Source organism: Furipterus horrens, unplaced genomic scaffold (genome assembly GCF_987537825.1).
Source record: "Furipterus horrens unplaced genomic scaffold, mFurHor1.1.pri manual_scaffold_6, whole genome shotgun sequence".
Classification (NCBI taxonomy): Eukaryota; Metazoa; Chordata; class Mammalia; order Chiroptera; family Furipteridae; genus Furipterus; species Furipterus horrens.
Window position 1 is genome coordinate 37,571,249 of NW_028327176.1, and position 21,874 is coordinate 37,593,122.

General features: G+C 35.6%; 1 protein-coding gene and 1 pseudogene across 2 annotated transcripts in view; both read right to left on the reverse strand.

Moving 5' to 3' along the window:
• PNPT1 (polyribonucleotide nucleotidyltransferase 1) overlaps positions 1-21,200 on the reverse strand; it is a 45,543-nt gene extending 24,343 nt beyond the window's left edge. The window contains exons 1-13 of one of the 2 annotated variants that reach the window (XM_090281314.1): positions 21,012-21,200; positions 15,604-15,664; positions 14,961-15,035; positions 14,214-14,319; positions 12,709-12,758; positions 11,747-11,810; positions 11,605-11,652; positions 8,933-9,046; positions 4,023-4,209; positions 3,108-3,159; positions 2,673-2,730; positions 1,005-1,101; positions 436-538 (exon numbers count right to left, since the gene is read on the reverse strand). In XM_090281314.1, the coding sequence (XP_090137440.1) occupies positions 436-538; positions 1,005-1,101; positions 2,673-2,730; positions 3,108-3,159; positions 4,023-4,209; positions 8,933-9,046; positions 11,605-11,652; positions 11,747-11,810; positions 12,709-12,758; positions 14,214-14,319; positions 14,961-15,035; positions 15,604-15,664; positions 21,012-21,172 (1,176 nt within the window). In that variant the 5' untranslated portion in view covers positions 21,173-21,200. The remainder of the gene's footprint in view (positions 1-435; positions 539-1,004; positions 1,102-2,672; positions 2,731-3,107; positions 3,160-4,022; positions 4,210-8,932; positions 9,047-11,604; positions 11,653-11,746; positions 11,811-12,708; positions 12,759-14,213; positions 14,320-14,960; positions 15,036-15,603; positions 15,665-21,011) is intronic. The other variant, XM_090281315.1, reaches the window with a different exon arrangement.
• On the reverse strand, positions 6,439-6,845 carry LOC150005992 (allograft inflammatory factor 1 pseudogene; annotated as a pseudogene).
• Positions 21,201-21,874: the final 674 nt, after the last annotated feature.

Here is a 21,874-nt window from a genome sequence, read left to right on the forward strand (position 1 = left end):
TACAAATGAAAACAATGACATACCACTTTGTATCCATTAGACTGGCAAAATTAAAGTAGGGATCATAAAAGAAAAATGAGGTATATGGCATAATATCATATACAAAACAATACACATGACACACATACATGTTAAACAGAAGAGAATGGGTGCCTATGCCTATATAAGGAAGAAGAATAGGACTCAGGTATAGGCTAAATGGAGAAAACAGAGGGTCTTCAAAAGAGCAACAATGATAATATCCCATAAACTAAGGAATATGAGCGACTCAATTTTGTATACCTCAAAAAGGCCTTTAAAAATATTTAAAAAAAAATTATTAATCTGGTTAATATATTCCATATAAAAACCTACAGTATCTACATAATGAACTTTAATTAGATCTAATTAAATAAACCTGAATCAGCAAATAATTACAGCTTCTTATATAATTACCTGTGTTTGTCCCCTTTGAAATAATGCTGATCCATGAAGAATTTTAAACATATCTATCTCACAATTGATATTCCTAAGTGAAGTCAAATCTCGACCATCACACCTATAGTATAATAAAGGAAGTAACTGTATAAAGCAGTGTTGGAAATCATAAAAATCACATATTATTACTTTATCCCTACCAGGAAGGTCTCAACCCCAGCTGCATATCATAATCACCTGTAGAAATTTTAGAACTTCACTTGGGCCTCTCCCTAAAACCCACTGAATCAGAATCTTGGAGGCTGTGAGCCATAGAACTCTACTGTTAAAAAGCTCTGCAGGTAATTTTCACATGCAGTCAGTGCTGTAAAGCACTGCTCTATACACAAGGGCCAAGAGAAACAGCCAAACACATCCACAAAATCCACACACTCTTCAATAGGTGCCCATTTATAAAATAAATGTAATTCCTTCTTATTCAATTAAAAAACAACAACAGCAGGTCCTTGTTTGAGAAAGTTGCCACTTTCAAGGCAACTTGCAGAGACAGCACAGGCTTCAATTCCATCAAAAAAGGATATGTTTACCTTTTGTATTCATTCAAAATAATACTTCTAAAAACATCCTTTGCAACAACATTGAAGGATTCTATTATTTCATATGAATCAACCTCTGGAAATTTTTCTATAGATGAAAGACAAACAAAACAAAGGTTTTCTTTTTTTGGAAGATGTAATTTCTCTTAAGTTTACAGTATCAATTGCTTTGTACCAGAACAGTGCTTTGAAATCAGCTCTCTATTGCATTATGTTAACTGTCAAATGCAGCCAACTATATTATGAAAAAGTCTGACACTTTTAAGAGTAGTCACCTTCCCTGTTTTGCCTGAGGAACTTTTACTTAGTCTGCAAATAGAGGAATAATTTTCTTTATACATGATAAATCTCTACTGATGGGTTTTTTAGTTACTATTTATCAAGTTCCTTCATGTCCTTTTTACTTTATGTGTGTTTTTTTAATGTCTTTAATCTTTATAACAACTTATGAGGTAAATTCTATTATTATCCCCATTCAACAGAAGAAATAAGTAGGTCTAAAGAGGTAAATTGCCTGAGATAACATAGGTAGTAACAGACACAGCTGTGATCTGAATATAGGTCTGTTTGCTTAGGCGTATGCTTTAAAATATTAAGCTACTTTACCTTATCAATTGATTTATGTCAAGTTTTAAGAACTGTTCTCTCAAGTACTTGATTTATTAAATATAATTGTAAAGTAACTGGAACATAAGAAAGGGCCACAGAAAGAGATATATATTAAGTACTATATCTTCATCAGGTAAGAATAATTTTAAATATTACACTTTAATATGAACTGTTATGTTTTAACTGGGTTGCACTTGTAGAGAAAATTAATTACTAACAAAACATATAAAGTATCCTATGAATCCAGAGAGTCATGGAGATATTCTACTATGTATGATACAAATTCACTTTTCTTTTTCAATAAGGCAACAGGTATTTTATACAATGTCTCATGCTTAATAAGATGAAATACAGTGAGAGAAGACCAAACTTTTTCAATCGCAGTTACAGGTAATGGTCTTAATATCAGTGCTTACAGCAGTTTTTATCTTAAAATAACTAGGTGAGAAGTCATTTGTTTATCAGCAGAAAAATGAACAAGAGCTATATGTCATGTTTGGTACATATTCAGTTTGTGTAATTAATACTACAATAAAATCCTTTGCTTAATAATTTCTAAGAGCTAAATTCTGTAAAACCTAAATTTCACAATTCTACCTAGTATTAATAACAACAGAATTAGTGAACATTTATTGAACACTTTCTATGTGCCAGGCGCAGATGTAAATTATTCACTCAATCTCCACAAACCACATATTATTGGTATTGTAGTTTCACAGATTAAGAACTCAAGAATTTTAAAGAACATTTTCCAGGTATACAGGCATCCTTAACAGGATACAAAGATATCCATCTTAGAATATAAGAGTCTGATGCAGAAAAGATCAGGAATATTTCACATTCAATATTTACTGGTGCCCACTCTCTCAGGTGCAGTGCTGACTACATCCATAGAATTTAATTTAAAAGTAACCTTGGGTTGTATCACTATCACAAATATACTGAAGATAACTTAAGGATCAATGAGGATAACTAATTTCTTCAAGGTATCACATCCAAAAATTTAAAAATCTATTCCTTTAAATACTTTTGTAAATTTAAAAAAATTACCTTTTAGTTGTTCCTCTGTATCTAATCTTATTTTGTTAACAGCTTCATCTCTGGAAATCTAAAAGAAAGTGAGGTTCAGTTTTTATACAATGCATGGCAACATTCAACATTATTATTTTAAAATTATTTTACAATTAACACATTATAAGAGTGCTTAGATTCCTTTAATGGTGTAGTCTTTAAAAGATTAAGACAGGTTATTGATTTATAAGAAATATTACCTGTTTATGAATTCATTCAAATATATTTACACATGTCCCTAAAACTTGTATTAATCAACAAAAGGAGAATGAAGAAACAAATAGCTACGCTTTTATTTAGCTTGTTTATAGAGATTTCTCATAAAAAACAGGACTGACATTCATATATAATTTGAGTTATGACAAAAAGGAATTCCAAGAACAATTATGTAAGACAAAATCCAGGTATACCTACTTTATCATGTTCATGATCTGTAAAAACTGCATAGAGTCTTTCCATGGCAAGTCTATTTTAAGATAAAATAAACATCAGCATGTTTGGTAACATGATGTAGTGTCTATTACAAAACTGAAATATTTAATAAGCTAAAATATTTAAACACTTCATAAAGAATTAAAAATGTATTTATTGCTCTTTAACATTGCTAATCTGTTTATATTACTCATAATATGATACAGAACATAAATTTCTTCCTCCTTCCTCTCAGGGGAATCACTCACACATGGTATTGTGCCCTGCATTCTTAAATGTTCAATTTACTTCACTTTAGATTTTTCTTACTTTCTTTTTTTTTAATCTCTCGCTTTTTTCTCTTCTATCCATTTTGTTATTGCAGGTAACTTTTTTGTTTCAGTTTATATAACTCTTTAATTTGACTGTTGGCTCTGAGATTAATACTAAAGGAAATATTAACTATTTCAATTTATTTTAAATAAATGAAATAATTTTCTGGAGATTGATTCATATTTACTGAGTATCTGCCTATGTGCAGGCACTGTTCTAAGCACTGGTCATATAATAGTGGTTATGCTTGATTTCTCTTTGAGAATCTCAACAGTGTCCTTAGAAATTCAAATATCTTATGCTTTATTCTTTTTTCCTTGATTCAAAGTGATATGTGGACTATCTGAACCTTAACTAATAAGCTCACTCCCCCTTTCATTTGAAATTCAAGTTTAGGCAATTGAAGAGGTATATGGGTTCATCCCTTTTAAAGGATGAAACTGGTATTTATGGCAATGACTCTTAAAACAGAAGGGTGCTATTTAAGAAGTAATATATAGATAGTGCTTCCATGGGAAGTATTCTTCTGAGAGGAAATTAAATCTGGTGACAATTTCACAGTTTCTTTTGAAGAGATGTTCTTACTTATGAGTGTGTTTCACAATCTCTGGCGAAGGGGTAAATAACTTCTGAGGTGTCCTCTTGGTAACACCAATTTCTTTTACCAACTGTTGGATGCCCTGAATTATTTGTTGTGTATATTTTACCCCCACTTTGATAGCATGGCAAAAGTCCTGCTGTAAAGTGTTTTCTGCAGAGGCTTCCAACATGACTATTAAAGAAAAAAGAAAAAAAAATTGCTATTGAACATATTGCCAATATAGCATTTTCAATTAACATGACATAAAATCTACAGATCAATTTTATTACTGGTATATGACCTTTTTGATTTTTTTTCTCAGAATCAACATACTTCCAAAATGTAAATATATTAAATGAACGAAGAAACCTTGATATTTGAAGTTAGGTTTATATTTCTTTAACGAGGAACTTCACATAAAAAATGAAAAAAATTAAACTATGCATACTTTTAAAAATAACATCTTTATCAGACATAATTCAAATACCATAAAATTCCACCTTTTAAAATGTGTATTTACATTGATTCTTAATATGTATTTTAAATGAAATTTTAAAATATCATCAAAATAGGTGTCCAATAAATGTTGCCTGTTTAAATTTATTTGATATGACCCCCTACTTAGTTTTTTCCTTGTCACAGTCTAATTCTTGCACCTGTGGGGAAATTTTTGCAGTGATATGTTGCAAATAAGTCAACTAGAGGACACTAGCTACTCCCATAAAATGGGTGCTTTTATGGTTTTGTAACAGTAAAACTCCTACTTTAAACAGGATAGTTCTAAATAGGGCTTTAAGCATGGTATATCACTAAAATCTGCTATTGAGATTCGGCTTTGGTTTCTGCAAGGCTAAAGAGAGTCCTGCTAACCTGTGTGTCATTTCTGGCATTTCCCAACTTGTACCAAGTCAAAGGTCATATAATGCTTAGTTAGTATCATATCTAATAGTCTAACCACATCATGTTGTCATTAAGATTTATTATTACATAAAGTCACTTGTAAGCCTTCTAGGTGTAATCTAGAATAATAATAATAAAAAAACTCCAATGTACTTTATATGTTGGAATTCATGAATTAATTGAAACAATTCTGTCAGACCTGTGAAACTACAATAGAAGATCTAACATTTGTGTCATTGGCGTCCTGGAAAGAGAGGAGAAGGATGGTAGGACTAAATAGTACTGGGGAAAAAAATAGCTAAAAACTTCCCAAATTTGGCAAAGACAAACCTACAGATTCAAGAAGCCAAGTAAACACTACATGGTATAATTAAAGAAAGACACATCATAATTAAACTTCTGAAAACCAAAGACAAAGAAAAAATCTTGAAACCAGACAGAGAAGAATCACGCCTTACCCACATGGGGAAAGCAATTCAGGTAACACTAGATTTATCATTAGCAAACATGGAGACCAGAGGAAGTGGTGCGACATTTTTCACATACTGAAAGAAAATAACTGTTAACTCAGAATCCTGCACCCAGTGAAAATATATGGGTAAATATACTTTTCTTTCCTTGAGTTTTCTAAATTATGTTTGATGGCTGAGGCAAAAGCAAAAATTATATTACTGCCTGTTGCGGTTTTAAATGTAGAGGAATAGTAAAACAATTATAAATGGAGGAAGGTAAAGGGAGATTAAGGGTTCAATATGTCATATGAGGCATGAAGAACCATCCTTTGATACCATGATAGTGGGATGGTTATGTTCTTCTACTTATCTGTATTCTCATAACATCCCCTTTACTTTCACAGAATTAAACTGGAGATTTAAAAAATGTATTAAACATATGTAAATTATAACTCTATAAATTGATTTTAAAAAGAGACTATGAAAAGACTATGGTAAAGAAAATGAATATTCCTAAAATAAACTTTGTTTTCACCAATTAAACTTTAAAGCAATTCATTTAAAAAATTTCTTATAAGAACATTCCTTATAGTTTGGAGTGTATAGATCTGTGCTGTACAATAGGGTAACTACTAGCTCAATATGGCATGGCTCTTTGCAATATCACTAATCTTTCTGTGTAGCCTAGTATGTACCAGTTGAAAACAGGCATTGTGCAGAATAATGGCTGCTGAAGTAATCTAACAGTTGAGAGCATCAGGAAATTATTGAACCGAAAGGTCATACATTACAGATCCTGATTATTCAGTATTTTAATAATAAAATGGCAGCAATTACTTTTTTGTATCCCAGAAGTTCCATGATAGTGGTATTTGATTTGGACCCAGTATTAACTTTAAACATGTACATGGGGTCAAGTGTTTATTTGGTGCACTTTTATGAAAGCACAGAAAGCTGACTAAATATCTTTTTTTTTTTCTGGAGAATTTATTTTGGTTTGACTCTGGTTTGCAATTTTTTTGTGTGTGTGTGTTGGGGTTATTAGAAGCACCTTCAATCCCAACACAAATCAGGGCAACTCAGAGATAGCTTTCTTGGCTGGAGGACCTGTTGGCTTCTCCTGTTCCCTTCCTTTTTCCTTGTACATCAGGATCATTTTTAGGATGGCAGATCTCTTGCCCAACATCATCCTGAGAAAGTCAGAGTGGTTGAAAGTCTCCCCAGAGCCACTGGAAACCTCCTTGATTAATTTATTTAGTTTCAGGTGGGTCTTGGGTACCCCAAGTTGCTCTAGCATTTGCTTCAGGGATATCATATTGATATCTCCGTCATTCAGGTCAAACTCCATGTATTTCTTCTTGAAGGCTTCTAGTTTGGAGGGCAGAACCTTCATCATTGCTGTACTTGGGATCATCCAGGAATTTCTTGATTTCATCCAGGCTCTTCCTACTGGACCTTCGGCAGCCCAAAGGTTTTTCCTCCCTGTAAATTCCAGGTTTGGTTCATGGCTCAGCAGATGCAGATGGAGATAGATAAGCTTGCTGTCTCTCTGCCTGCTGGCTCAGCTCTCTAAATATCTTTATGGAAATAGTGATGCAAAACTCATAAAATGGAGGCTGGCCATTTCTGAAACCAGTCTCCTTATTGATTGGTTCTGAATCACTGTCAGCTTCCCTCTAATTACTCAGGACTACATTTACTCTGATGGTTTATGCTGTGTTTAAAGTCTCATTCTGCCATTTAGAGAGCAACAGGTGAGAACAGCCAGTTGAAAGGCTGCCTATGGGTATTTTATGGCATGCCATAGATATAGTAAATATGCTTGGAGGGGTTCAAACTTTAAGGCACATAGAGGCTACATGACCATTTAGAAGTAGGTTTATTTTTGTGTCTTACTGGTATTAATTGGATGTCTACTAGGTACTAGGTATTATTGTGGGCACTTTACAAACCTTGACTCTAATCTTCACCACAACCCTATAAGGATCAATTTACTAACTGATACTATAAACTTTAAGGAAAAAAAAATCAGATGAAGACCCAGTGAACTACATAGTAAACTATACTTTGCTCAAGGCCCTTTCCGAGATACTGAAATACGATGTAGGGTTCATCTATTATTCATGGCTTCCCCAATACTCTGTAAAACCCTCTCTATGTCATGCTAGTTATCCACAGTATGAACCCCACCTTCTGGAGGACGAATCCAAAAACCATCTTCTTGCCTTCCTGGTAGTCAAGGATGCAGTCACATGTCAGTTCTGCCCAATGAGATGGAAGTGGAAACTACTATGTGGGGACTTATGGAAAGGCTCCTTAAAAGGGAGGGTAATTCATTCAGCTGGCACACACCTTTTTGCTATTCCCTTCCTTTTTCTTCCTTTTGCCCCTAAGTCTGATAAGTTGGCCCAAGCTTTGGTATCAGTTCATAAGCATGAGCCACAATTTGAGAATAGCACAGCAGAAGGCTAGAAGGAATCCAGATTTCCTAAGCTGCCATGACTATCCTGGACTCACTTACCTTTGAATTTCTTTCACCTGAGAAAAAAATAAATTCCCTTCTTAAGCCCTTTTATTTAGTTTAACAACACAACCCGTAACTGATATATAGAAAACATACAACTCCTGTTACATGTATTCTGTCATATAGTACCTAATTCTTATTCCATTACTGACCAATACTCCAAAAGAAGAAGCTAGAAATGAGCTGTTGCACACATTAATTGTAATAAAAGAAGCACTAAAAGTTTAATAGTTTACATTTCATCAGAATGTTTCCACATCAGAAGGTCCTATGTCAAAAAGTCCCAGACATCAAACATCATGTAGTAGAATAAACTGAGAAGAGACCTTAATTAATTTGTCCAAGGTAACATGGATAACGTGTAACAGATGCTGGGTTTCAAACCTAGTTCATTCCGACTATTAAAGCCCATTCTCCTTCAGTAGAACCAGGCTCTAATTTTCATTCATGCATTTATGACATTTTTGTTACAAGGAGTGAAGGTGACCCAATGCATTTCTTCTGTTTTATTACTAGTTTTCCACCTCAGAAACAGGACACCTCCTTCTCAAAGAACATCAAACAGGCTTAGAATGACTGCATTAGCTAAATGAACATATTTAAAAAATAAAACAATATATTACCAGATTTAGAACTTTAATTTTTTGATTGGCATATCAGTTTTAAAATAATTACTGGACCTGGCCAGGTAGGTCAGTTGGTTAGAGTGTTGTCCCTTCCCAATACACCAGGGCTGTGGGTTTGGTCCCTGGTCAGGCACATACAAGAAACAACCAATGATGCATAAATGAGTGGAACAAATCAATGTTTCTCTTCCTCTAAAATCAATTTAAAAAATTAAAAATAATTACTAAAATTATCTTGTTAAAGATGTTTATATTTTAATCGAAGTTGTACAACATTCTATAATTTTAGTATTGTCTGATGCAAGAGCATGACTAGTAGATAAAACACACATAAAAAAAAGGGTTTAAATGTATTTTAAGAAGCAGAACTCATAAGTAAAATCCAGAACCAATTTAGTGCTTAAATGACTTACCAATTTGACTTTTAGGTGCTCCAGCAACCACTAAATTTAAAGTACTGGAAGACATTTCTTTTCGTGTTGGGTTAACAACACATTCTCCATCAATCATTCCTATTCGTACTGCCCCTAAGGTATATTAAAATATTGTCAGTTTTTCAAGACGTGATTCCAGTGATGGCTTCAATTCTTATCTTCTACTGTAACCAAAATAAAGTCTGTATTTATACCATGGTATTTATGGTCCAAAGAGCATGGTACCCCACCCTACCTTCCTGCCTCACTCAATCACTGTGAGTTGCTCAAACATACAATTTCTTCCATAGCTCTGTGATTATGCTCAAGCTCTTCTCCTGGTTTAGACTGTACTTTCTCCAAGGAAAATGCTTACCATCTGATCCTACTAAGGTTCAGCTTAAATATTGACTATCCTGAGGAGACATCTTGACAGCCTTACCTTACGAGACTAAATAAACCTACACTTCTCTATCACTTTCTTAGCACTTTGACTTCACCTTTATAATAACTGTTTACAAATAAGTATTTGTGTTTCCCAAGAACTGCCTCATTTGTCTTTGAATTGCTGGTGCCTAGCTGCCTTTGTTCCTTCAGTACCTAGCTCAGTATCTGGCATATAGGACACTCAATAATTACTCCACAAATCATTTTTATGTTGCATTATTATAACTTTCAAGAGCTGTAAATTATATACATATCTTTGTTTTTATTTTGAAAGAGTATGCACTCTGATAATTCCTCAGTCAAAAGAAAAGTCCTTAAACAGAAAAGGCAACTAAGAAGTCAAAGTACTGCTCTTCCGGCCAAGATGGAGGTGTAAGTAGACACACTTCACCTTCTCGTACAACCATAAGAAGGGTCACAATAACCTCAAAACAAAAAACAACCAACTACCAGAAAATCTAATTATATGGAAGCCTGGCAACCAAGGATTTAAAGAAGAAATATTCATCCAGATGGGCAGGAGGGGCAGAGCTGGGGAGTCGGGGCAGAGATGACACGGTGTGGCGGCAAGGTGGCAGTAGCAAGGCTGTGGCAGTGGCCGGCAGAACGATTGGTCCCATGTTCAGATGTGGTGGATAAAAGCCAGGAGGGGCACTAGGGGAGCAATCCCAGCCCCAGAACAGACAGAGCAGCCTTGGGTTCGAGCGCTGGGAAAATAAAAGCTTCATAGCCTCTGGCTGTGAAAACCAGTAGGGGCTGGGTTGGCAGAAGAAACTGCCCGTCTCTCAGGAAAGTCTGTTTAGAGGACTTTTGTGGCCCTAGACTGTAAGCAAGGCCACCCATTCTGGGAACCACCAATAGGATAGCAGCTAGAGGGGTGTAAGTCGCATGTGGGAAGTGACTGGAAAACAGGCGAGTGCCAAGCAACTGGCATTGATACCTCTCTGATCCTTCCCTCACATATGTCGCCACAAAGCAGTAAAACAGGTTACCCCACACTGACAAATACCTAAGGCTCTGCCCCTTACAACATAATAGGTGCACCCAGAAAGGGAGTCAAAACAGCTCTACTTTATACACAGAAACAAACACAGGGAGACTCCCAAATTGTGGAGACAAAGAAATATGGCCCAAATAAATGGTGGGATCAAAATTCTAGAAAAAGAACTAAGCGAAACGGAGATAGCCAACTTATTAGATGCAGAGTTAAAAACACCGGTGATAAGGATGCTCAGAGTACGGGAAAAAAAAAGGGGGTGGGGATGAAGGTACACAAAATGAAATAAAGAAAAACCCATAGGAAACCAATAAAGAAGGGAAGAAAGCTGGGATTCAATGAATTGGAACATAAGTAAGAAATAAACAGTCAACCAGTACAGAATGAAGAAACAAGAATTCAAAAAAAATGAGGAGAGTATAAGAAGACTCTGGGGCAACTCCAAAAGTGCCAACATCCAAATGATAGGGATGCCAGAAGGAAAAGAAGAAGAACAAGAAACTGAAAACTTATTTAAAAAAATAATGAAGAAAAGCTTCCCTAATTTGGAAAACGAAATAGACATACAAGTCCAAGAAGCACAGAGTCCCCAAAAAGTTGGACCCAAATACGACCATACCAAGACACATCATAATTAAAATGCCAAAGGTTAAAGATAAAGAGAGAATCTTAAAGCAGCAAGAGAAAAGTGGAGAGTTACCTATAAAGGAGTTCCCATAAGACTGTCGGCTGACTTCTCAAACAAAACCTTGCAGGCAAGAAGGGACTGGCAAGAAATATTGAAAGTCATGAAAAGCAAGGACCTACAACCAAGGTTACTTTGTCCAGCAAAGCTATCATTTAAAATGGAAGGGCAGATAAAGTGCTTCCCAGACAAGGTAAAGCTAAAGGAGTTCATCATCATCAAGCCATTATTACATGAAATGTTAAAGGAACCTATTTAAGACAATTGTAACAGCATAATTTAAAAAATATACTTAAAAAAAAGTTAAATTATCTAGGAACACAGACTCTCTAACACCATAACATATTGCTATCAGAAACAAAACCCAAGGCAAGGATGAAAATGTCACAAAGGGCTGAAAGAAACCTTAGAATGTCATTTAATTCAAGATAATAATAATAGAGAATAAGTTGAAGCCCATAAGTCTAGGTCCTTGCTAATAGCATGCTCACTAGTATTTCCTGAAAAACCATAAATGTTTCTTATTTTCAAACCCTAACTTACCAATAGGTCCATTCCAAGGAATATCTGATAATGACAGGGCTACAGAAGCTTTAAAAAAAAAAGAAAAAAAAAAGTTGAAATAAAAATATTTCATTGCTTTTAAAAATCAAGTGATAATTTTAATCTCTATTTTTATACTTACCACCATTAATTGCCAGAACATCAGGTTCATTAACACCATCTACAGCTAACAAATTACAAAGAACCTGGTACAGGGAGAAAATTCAAAGCACTTAACAAAATGTACTTGATTTGGAAGGATTATCATTTCAGTTAATATGTTGGCCTAAAGTATAGGAGTACTACATGGTTAGAGGCATGGGCTTTGTGGTCAAATCCCTTATTCTGACTATCACTTAACTACATGCTTGACCATGGGCAAATTACTTAAATTAAGCCTCAAGTTTCCTCACCTTTAAAAGGAGAAATAGTTGCATCTTCCTAAAAGCTTCTTAAAAAAATTACTGGAAATATTATGTGTACAGATAAAACAAGCCAATGAATTACTTTATACTGCAATAATATGCCTATGTCTTATAATTAAGAAAATAATTTCTCGAGACAATAACACCCTTTTAAAGGCCTATTTACAAGGCATATTTATTTTTTATCAAATAAATAAAGTATATGGGTCACTGTGAAAGAAAATATTCAGAAAGTATTAAAATATTATGAAGTAGAGGTTTGGAGAACCCAGTACTAAAGATGAGTTGTGCTGACTGCCTTAACTTGTTACTAATATAACCTACAAGGGCCAAACTGACCTGCCCCCACCCACCTCGATCACTCTAAACTTTCAAACTCACCAATTTCTTTTTTGCCTCAGGACTTTTGTGCTTCCCATTCCATCTGTCTGGAATGCTTTCCCCACACTCCTGGGTTGGCTAACTCCTATTCATAATTCAGGTATCAGCTCAAATTGATACTGAATAAATATTAACTTTTTAAAATTATGTTTTTAAAAAAAATTTAATGTAAAATGTAGTATCACCAAAAATTCTTATTTTGTATTCTTTACATAATGTTTAGCCAACAAGTATTACAGAGATTCATTAAATAATTTTTGATCAATCTGGAAACAAATAACCTAAAGGAGACCCCTACCTGTGTATCATAAAAGTAGCCAGCTGGAAAAAGAGGTCTAATTGAACGATCTGCCAAAAGAAAGTGAGAGAGAGAGAGAGACTGAGAGAGAGAAAGATATTAAATTGTATTGACAGAAGTAGCTTTACAGTTCAAAACATTTTCCCTATTAAACACCAGGCTAAAAGGTAATACAGTTAGCTGTTCATTATATATAAAAAATTCATCTTGGACTAATTTACTGAAAAGGATAAAGATAAATGTCAATGCTTCAATTAATATACACCATGCCCTAACAACAAAAAATTAGCAGAGCAGAAATACTCAAGTCTAAAACTGGGCAGCAGTTCCTCATTCTGGTTCCATAGGTATTAGTTATGTAAGCAGAGGAAAGAGACTTAAGACCAATAGCAGACTGAAAGAAACTCTTTCCTTAGTATTCTGTGTTGACAAATGCATATAAATATATACAAACTAACAATTTCTGGGTATAAGAACTATAAAATACAAGTGATCCCACAATATTTAAATGTCAAAGATTTCTGCCTTGGGAGAGGAAGGGGTTTCATAGCTCCAGGTGAGAGTTGAAGGAGGCCTAGACCATAGTATGGCAGTGGAAGGGGAAGATTAGAAAGACTTAGGAGAGATAATTAATTGGATTTGGTTGAGGACATGAATCCCAGGTTTTTGGCTTGTGTTACAGGTAACACAGAAGAATGGATGAACTTCAGTGATTTATTTTCTATTTTTTATTGTAATCTGTTATACATACAAAAGTATTATTTTGTATATATGCAATATAAAGAATAATAATTAAAACTTATCTACCCTTTATGTCACTTGAGAGAGAAAGTACATACTAATACATTTTAAGTCTTTGAACTTTACATCCCCCCATCCTTCTTGAGGTAATCGCTTACCCTGAATTTTGTTTAATCTTGCCTTTGCTTTTCTTTATAGTTTTTACTATATATATATCAATTCTTAAACAACACATTGATTTAATGTGTTTTGAACTTTATTTTATTCTGTTTGGGATTCATTGAGCTTCTTCAATCCAAAAGGCTATAGTCTTAATATAATTTGTCATAACTTTGAAAGAGAAAAAAGGATGCCGAAGATTTGAAAGATTACAGACATATTTCAGTAGTTGATGAATATAATGTTTTTAGGAATTACTATGCTAAACAAAAACGAAAATTACTAGGGATAGATTCAACAGGGTAGAGGCATGGACCGTGGAATGTATATACTCAATAGAGATTCATTTATTTAGTCAACGAATATTTATTGAATGCCTATTTTTTGCCAGGCAGTATACCAGGTCCAGGGGATTCAGCAGTGAACAAAAAAAAAAAAGATTTTTCTCTCTTGGAGCGCTTATTTGAGTGAGCGGGTACAGATGGTAAATAATCTTAGGCAGTGTTAATGTATGAAAAAAGAGATATTATAGAACACAGATGAAAGAGAAAGAAGCTAAAATAGTTATAACAGAGAAGGTTAATGCCTCTGTCTCAGTATCTTACCTATTACTCTACTTATAAGAATTTCTTTATCAGAAGATCCAATCTCTCTTCTAAGATAGTTTGTGGGGATTCTACCAGCTGCAGCAGCCTTCTGTTTATAGTCAACCTGAAGTAGCAATGAAAAGAATGAAGTTCATTTGACTGCCTTTTGCAGTAAAAAACTATTCCCTAAGAATTATAATGATTATGCTAATTCTCTTGAGGTTGCAAACCTCAACTAAAACTTTACTTTTAGAGTTCTGAATCACTTAGGAAAAGGAGAGCTAATGGAAATGTTTCAGCAAATTGGTTTTAAAAAGCTTCCACTACTCTCCACAGTAGCTTATTCTGGTCAAGTCAAACTTTTTTTTTTTGTATCAATCCTTTCCATAATAGAATGAAGCTGTAAAATCCTAATGAACTTTTTACTCTTCAGCAAACATGTATTAATACTTGCAGACTCATACTAAAGGGAAACCTAAGAAAGCAATGCATTCATTGTTTATTCAACATCAAAGCACTCATGTACTTCCACTATTCTTGTCTACTGTTGAACCTGGACATTCTAAAGTATGCTAACTACTAATATAAAGACTGGTTATGAAGCAACCAATTTAAATTCTTTTAATTACTCAGTATCAGACAACTAAGGAAAATCCTTTGTTGTGGGAAGTTTATATTTTGCACTCTCTATGGACAGTGGACAAGAAAACTAGAAATTCTACATTTAAGTTACATTTCAGTTCAGGTAAACCAGCCAATACTTACCACCAAAGGCATGAACTGGGAAGGTGAAGGTTTTGTTTTACTAACCGCTGTGACCATCACCGCAGTGTCACCTGACTTAGTTAAAAATAAACAATCTTGGTAAATTCCTTTAAAATCAGATATTAACATGAAGTAGTGTTAAACCCAAGTAAAGAGGACTGTTATCCCATGACCTAATGACAATGAAAATAATTTTTCACAAATAGTCTAATCTTGATTTCTTCTGCATGATCATGTTCTATATTAGAACAGTCACTGAGCTTTTCAAAAGCAATAGAATTAAAAGGAAAAAGGCTCATCCAATCACATTGCTATTTCTTGGGAGGAAATTTAAACTATACATAAAGAAAAACACCCCAAGTATTACTATTGAAGAAACCAGTAAAACCATTTTCTCAGGAAAAGCATTATAGAATTTATTAACAGAATAAAATAAAATCCTAACTTTGGAAGAGATCTTATAAGTCATTTAATATATTCAGTCCTCTGACTTCCTGGTTATATAGAATAGTTCTGACACTAGAAATGGTCTGAATTAATTTCCAGTGTCACCACTCTAAAAAGCTACATGATGTAAAAATATTTATTACTAGTCTCCAGAACCATTTTAAAAAATGAAAATGTAAAAAACTGGACTTTTTACCTGCACTACAGCAGAGCCATCTGCAAATCTGGCCAGTTTTCCTGAAGATATTTCCAATTTTCTGTTTAAAAAATAAAAATTCAATACAAAAGAACATAAGTCAACAGTATAATTTCTAGCTTAGTATAAAATAATCAAAGATTCTAACAGATGAACTAAAGGCTACCAAGCCCTATAGGACCCCACCCAAAAACAAACAAATAAACAAAAAAGGGATAGAGTTTATAACCATTATTAAAAGTACAAAGGAAATTTAAGAGCTATGTAAGGAAAAATACAGAAACCTAGGCACATGAGTAATCTGAATGAAAGTATTTTCATGGTACAGAAGCTCTCTAAATGTTAATTCCCACTTACTACCTTATTTTAGTCTCTTCATCCCTTGCCTTGTTGACTAAAGCAGTCTTTTAACACACAAACTGGATAATTTCCCTACTTAAAATCCTTTAAAATTTCCCCATTGCTTTCAGGACAACATACACTCCAAAAATTGCCTACACCGACCTTCCTGTTCAGCAATGGTGCCAAGACAAGTCAATGGGGGAAAGAATAGTCTTTTCAACCAATGGTGCTGGACAGCTGGATATTTGTATGCAAAAAAGTTAATGAAGCTGGACCCGTTCTTTTACTATGAATAAAAATTAATTCAAAATGGACCATGGATCTAAGTATGAGAGCTAAAACTATAAAATTCTTAGGAATAAATCATAGGAGTAAATCTCCATAAACTTCTTATATATGACATCAAAAGCACAAGGGACAAGAAAAAATAGGTAAACTAGACGTCATCAAAATTAAACTTTCAGGCTTCATAGGCTATCATGAAGAAAGTAAAAGAAAGGTGGGAGATGTTGATAGCTGGGGAGGTTATGCATTTGGGGGGCAGTGGGTAAATGAGAAATCTCTGTACCTTCTCTTGATTTTGCTGTAAAACTAGTAGTACTCTAAAAAATAAAGTCTACTTAAAAGAAAGTGAAAGAAAACCCATGGAGAAATATTTGCAAATCAAGGAACTTGTCTCTAGGATATGTAAAGAATTCTCACAACCCAACCATAAAAAGACAAGCCAATTTTAAAAATTGGTAAAGGATCTGAATAGATGTCTCCCCAAAGATCTATAAATAGCTAATAAGTACATGAAAATATGCTCAAAATCATTAGCCAACAGGGAAATGCAAATCAAAACCACAATGAGATACTACTTTGCCACAATGAGATACTACTTTATATCTACTAGGAATATGTTTGGTGAGGATGTGGAGAAACTGGAACCCTCATACACTGAAATGTAAAATGGTATACCTGCTTTGGACAATAATCTGGCAATTCCTCAAAAGGTTAAACACAGAAGTACCATATGACCCGCAACTCTACTCTCGTATATACCTAAGAGAAATGAAAACATATGTCTATGCAAAAATTCGCATATGAACATTCATAACAGCATTATTCCTAATAGCCTCAAAATGGGAACAACCCAACAGTTCATCAACTGAGGAATGAGTAAATAAAATGTGGTATAATCCATACAATGGAATATTATTCAGCCATTAAAAAAATGAAGTACTGATACATGTTACAATATGAATAATCCTTGGAAACATTTTATGCTAAGTGAAAGAAGGCAGTTACAAATGACCACCTATCATTTGATTTCATTTATAGGAAATGCCCAGAATAGGCGAATCCAAAGAGACAGAAAGTACATTAGTGACTTCCTAGGGATGTGGGATCTGGGGACAAATGAGAAGTCGCTGCTAATAGATAAAGAGGTTTTTTAGGTGATGAAAGTGGTCTAAAATTGATTATGGTAATAGTGGCAAATCTCTATGAATATAATAAAAATCATTGAATTGTATATTCTAAATGGGTAAATTGTATAATAGGTGAATTATATTTTAATAAAGCTATCTTATATAGTATATGAAATAGGCAGCATTGTCAGCCATATTTCCCAGTTTCTGCAGAGTACTAAAAGGGCTTGAAACAGACCAGCAAATCTTGTCAGAGTCCATAATTCATGAAAGAGTACTGTGAGGCCAACTAACTCAGTGACTCCTTAAGATATTTATGAAGATGTTCAGACCCATGGACTCAGCTTTAGAAACGTTTATCACAGTCCAGTGCTGAGAAATACACAAGTGTGAGCGCACTAAGCCCGCCCCCCCTCCCGCCATCGCTAATGCCCTGCCCCGGGTAAGATTATTTATTTTATCCATCACATGTCAAAGGGATGAATAGACAACCCTTAATATTGTCACCCATTATTTTGACAGAAGCCTGAGTTCATGAACAGCATATTTATCTATTCAGTTAGACTCAGTTTAAGTGTGAAAGTCAGAATAAAGCACATACATTTTTACTATCAGCGCTGACCTTCAAGTATTACGGAGATTTTTTTTTTAAACCACAAGAAACATGTGAGGGATTCTAGTTGGGTTTCTATTATTGTTCAACACATATGTTATGACAGTCCACAAAAAAATGGTATCCCCTGACAGATGGAATGATGAGGTGAAGAGTTGAGGCTACAGCTGGAATAGTAAGAGGGGTGAATGAGATGTGCAGAACCAGTCACACTGTAGCATCAAGCAGACTTCCAAAAACCTATAGCTGAAATCAGTATTTTATGCATAAAACATCTCTAAATACCACATATAAGATGGACAACACATCAGTGGCTTCTGTGAATCGGAACCGGGTGGCTATGAAACTATGGAAAGATTTTTGAGCTTTTTAAATGTTGAACCATGTGAGTGAATACCTAAACAAAAATACATTTGAAGAAATAAATAACAAAAAGAGTAAGATGAACAAGGAGATTCAATTGGTGGAAAGAAGGGTGGGAGAAGGTAGCTTAGGAAGTGAAAAGGGGAAGAGAGGAGCCATGTGCCACAGGAAGCAGAACTACAGGGAGAGATGCTTAAAGAACATTTTTAGAAACATCTTTCTCCAGCATCCACCAAGAAAAATTCAGTAATACATAATTACAGTAAGCCAACCAACCAAGCAAGAAACCATCTTTCTGGTTTGATTTCTGCCTGTGTCATTTGGGCTCACCTTCATTGCTAAACTCACATTTCACATTTTGCTCCATCCAGTGAGTTATCTGTAGCTACTCAAATGCACTCTCACCTCTGCAACTGCACTTGCACTTTCTCTGCTACTTTCTCCTTCCCTTCAAGATTCACTCTCAGTGGGAAGCTTTCGCATGGGATAAATATGCCTGTGTTCCCTTAGCACCTGTTCGTTCCTCTCCCACAGTGATTTTTCCCAGGACTGTGTCTGTGTTTATGTTACTTCCTCATACAGAGCCTTGTGTATAGTACTCAATAAAAGTTTGTTGAAATGAAAATTAAACAGTTGCCTCGAAAGTTATTGTATTAAATACATATCTGAAAATTACCACAATAGTTTAAAAGTTCCTCAGGCATTGTAAATTCATAATAAATATAGAGTGCATGGTACATAGTCGTCGTCGTCGTCGGCAGCCGTCCGTCTCGAGAGACGATGGTGTAGCTTCCCAAGAGTCCATCTGCACCGCCGAGAATGGCTGCGCAGTCCGACTCGGGAGTGACATGGTATCTGTCTCCTCCCGTGTTGAATCGACATCTTGTGATGACGCTGAAGCTACAGAGCCTGGGCAGGGTAATATGGAGGGTCTGCTGTTGCCCATGCAGCAGACCCCCCCTCTCTTCGCAGCTGAAGGGTCCAAGGGAAAGACGGAGTCGATACAGCTTGGGTTCAGGTGCGCCGCAGGAGTTGCCGGTGTTGACTACAATGTCAAACCGCCTTAGGGACTCCGGCTCCGGATTTTCTGTCGGGGCTTACTCCCTTAGCCTTTCCCCTGAAGAGGTATGCCGCAAGGCAGCGGAGGTTTTTTGGAGTCAGAGTTTTCCTTCTCTGATGTACCCTGACTGGAAAATCGAACCAGCGACACTTAGCTCGCAGGCCGACGCTCAATCCACTGAGCTAAACCAGCCAGGGCCATGGTACATAGTAGTCACCCACTAAATGTTGCAAACAACAAACTTATAACAAAGATAAAAAAGTTTATTTACTTAGCAGTAGTGATATTTATGAATGTTAGCTGTTACAACACATGACACAGGTTTTAAAAGAACAAGCTACATAAGAGGTCCAGGTTGACTAATAAATAAGAGATTCAAGGTAGCTTATTTATGGAAAATTTGCAGCGCAGGGGCTGATTTTGTTGCTTTGATTCCCTAGTGTTTAGCACATGGTAGGTGTCTGTTGAATGTAATGTTCTGAGGCATTTGTTTAGTCCTTGAAAAATGGAAGAGATTATCTTCTCCCTCAAAAAAATCAGAATCAAAGAATGCCAGAAGCGGAAACAGCCTTATAGATAATCTGTCTACAGGTCAACAAACTATAGCCTGTTTCTGTACAGCCTTTCAGCTAAGAATGTGTCTTTACATTTTTAAAGGCTTTGTAAATATGCATGAAAATGTGACAGACAGATGCAGCCCACAAAGTCTAAAATAATTACTATTTGGTCCCTTACAGAAAAAGTTTGCAGACTTTCGATCTAGTCCAGTTTCCTCATTTTTGTGAAATAAAATGAAGTAATTTATTCAAAATCGCTCATTCAGTAAGTCAGGGAGGAAGCCCTGGAATTAAAGCCAGATGTTTTGCCTTTTTCTATGAACTATGGTAAAACATTTTTTAAAGTACATGCAAAAAATGTGTGGATATGAATATACGTAAATATAAAGTAAATATTAGCAGTTTCATTTCTTTTAAAAATGATTCAAATATAATTTTTGAAAAGTAATTTTAGACGTGAATTCTGGCAAGGCCCCTGGAAAAAGTAGGGGCTCTGTAACAGACAAATACTAGTTCAAAATCCACGGAGGGTCATAGTATTGGCTTTGTTGGCTCTGGGAAAGTTAACCATTACTGAACCTCTGCTTTCTTAACTGTAAAAATGGGGGTAATAGTACCTTTACTACAGGTTTTAAAAGAGGATATCATGTAACTGGTGTTCGACAAACTGACGTTTCCCTTCCATTCATACTGGCCAAGCTTTTAGGCATCCACTGGCAGCTATTTATCCTGAAGTGGAATGTCTCAGATCTCAGGGTCCAGGAGTCTCCGAAATTAAGGAGAATGGAAGTCAGCTGGTCATACACAGCTGAAGAAGGAAGCCCGAAACAGGGCAGGAGGGAGGGCCAAAAAGCAAAGGACACGAGGCTGAGACAGGGATGAGTGAGAATGCCGGGAGACAGACTCCAAGCCCGGAACGGGAAACTAGGAGTTTAGGTTTGGGGTTAAACAGGCGGGAAAGAGACCTGCGGTGCCAGATTCTTGCCCTGGGAAATGAATGTACTCGTGCTGGCCGGACAGCAGGTCTTGTGAAAGGGCAGAGAATGCACGTCGTTCCTTACCTGTTGCCTAAGTCCACGGCCACGGCACGGGATCCCGCGCCACCCCATAGTGCTCGCACCTGCAACTGGGTGAGTGCCCGATCCCGGCCTGGCAGACGGAGGGGAGTATCGCCCAGCGGCCGCAGCCACAGGCTCGAGCAGCAGCGCCTGCAGGCCGCCATGACACCCGGCACGCGATCAGTCCGGGCCGCGCTCTGGTTGGTTCACTCTGCAGATGGTGGGGCGGAGCCTGCTGCTGTTTCGTTTCTTTAGCTCCAAGAACTCAGGGGACTGGCATACCTCTGCCGCTTTCTACGAGAACGAAAGAGGGTCAAACCTATCTGAACCAGATTGTGACAACCTTCCTTTTTTCTCAATATCTGTCAATGGAAGGCAAATAGAAAAATAATACTACTTGTTTTAAACTGCTATCGTAGTTTCAAAGAAAGTCCAAGAATAATGGGTCAAGTAAATATATAGAGTAATAACAGATGTCATCAGACAACACGTTATTGTTATTTGGCTCTGTGAGTTGAGAATTAGGAGAATTTGTGTGCTGGGCCATACACAGCAAGAGGTCTCTCTTGCCCCACCGTGCCCTGTTTTTTATTTTATAAATTTCACACAACAAATATATTACTGCTTTATGTTTATTTTAGTAAGTTAATTTCTCGTTGACCTATGTCATTTTAGGTATCTTTATATCATTTATGATTCATCTTCATTTTCATGGTTACTCTTTAGCAATTCATTTCACTGCCACTTTAGTTCAAGTGTTAATATTTTCTAAGGCAACTCAGTTTTGGAATATATTTTTGGAATTTGAATTTGATAAATTTTAAGAAGTGGGTAAATTTCTCCCACCTCTCCTAATCCAGTCTGTT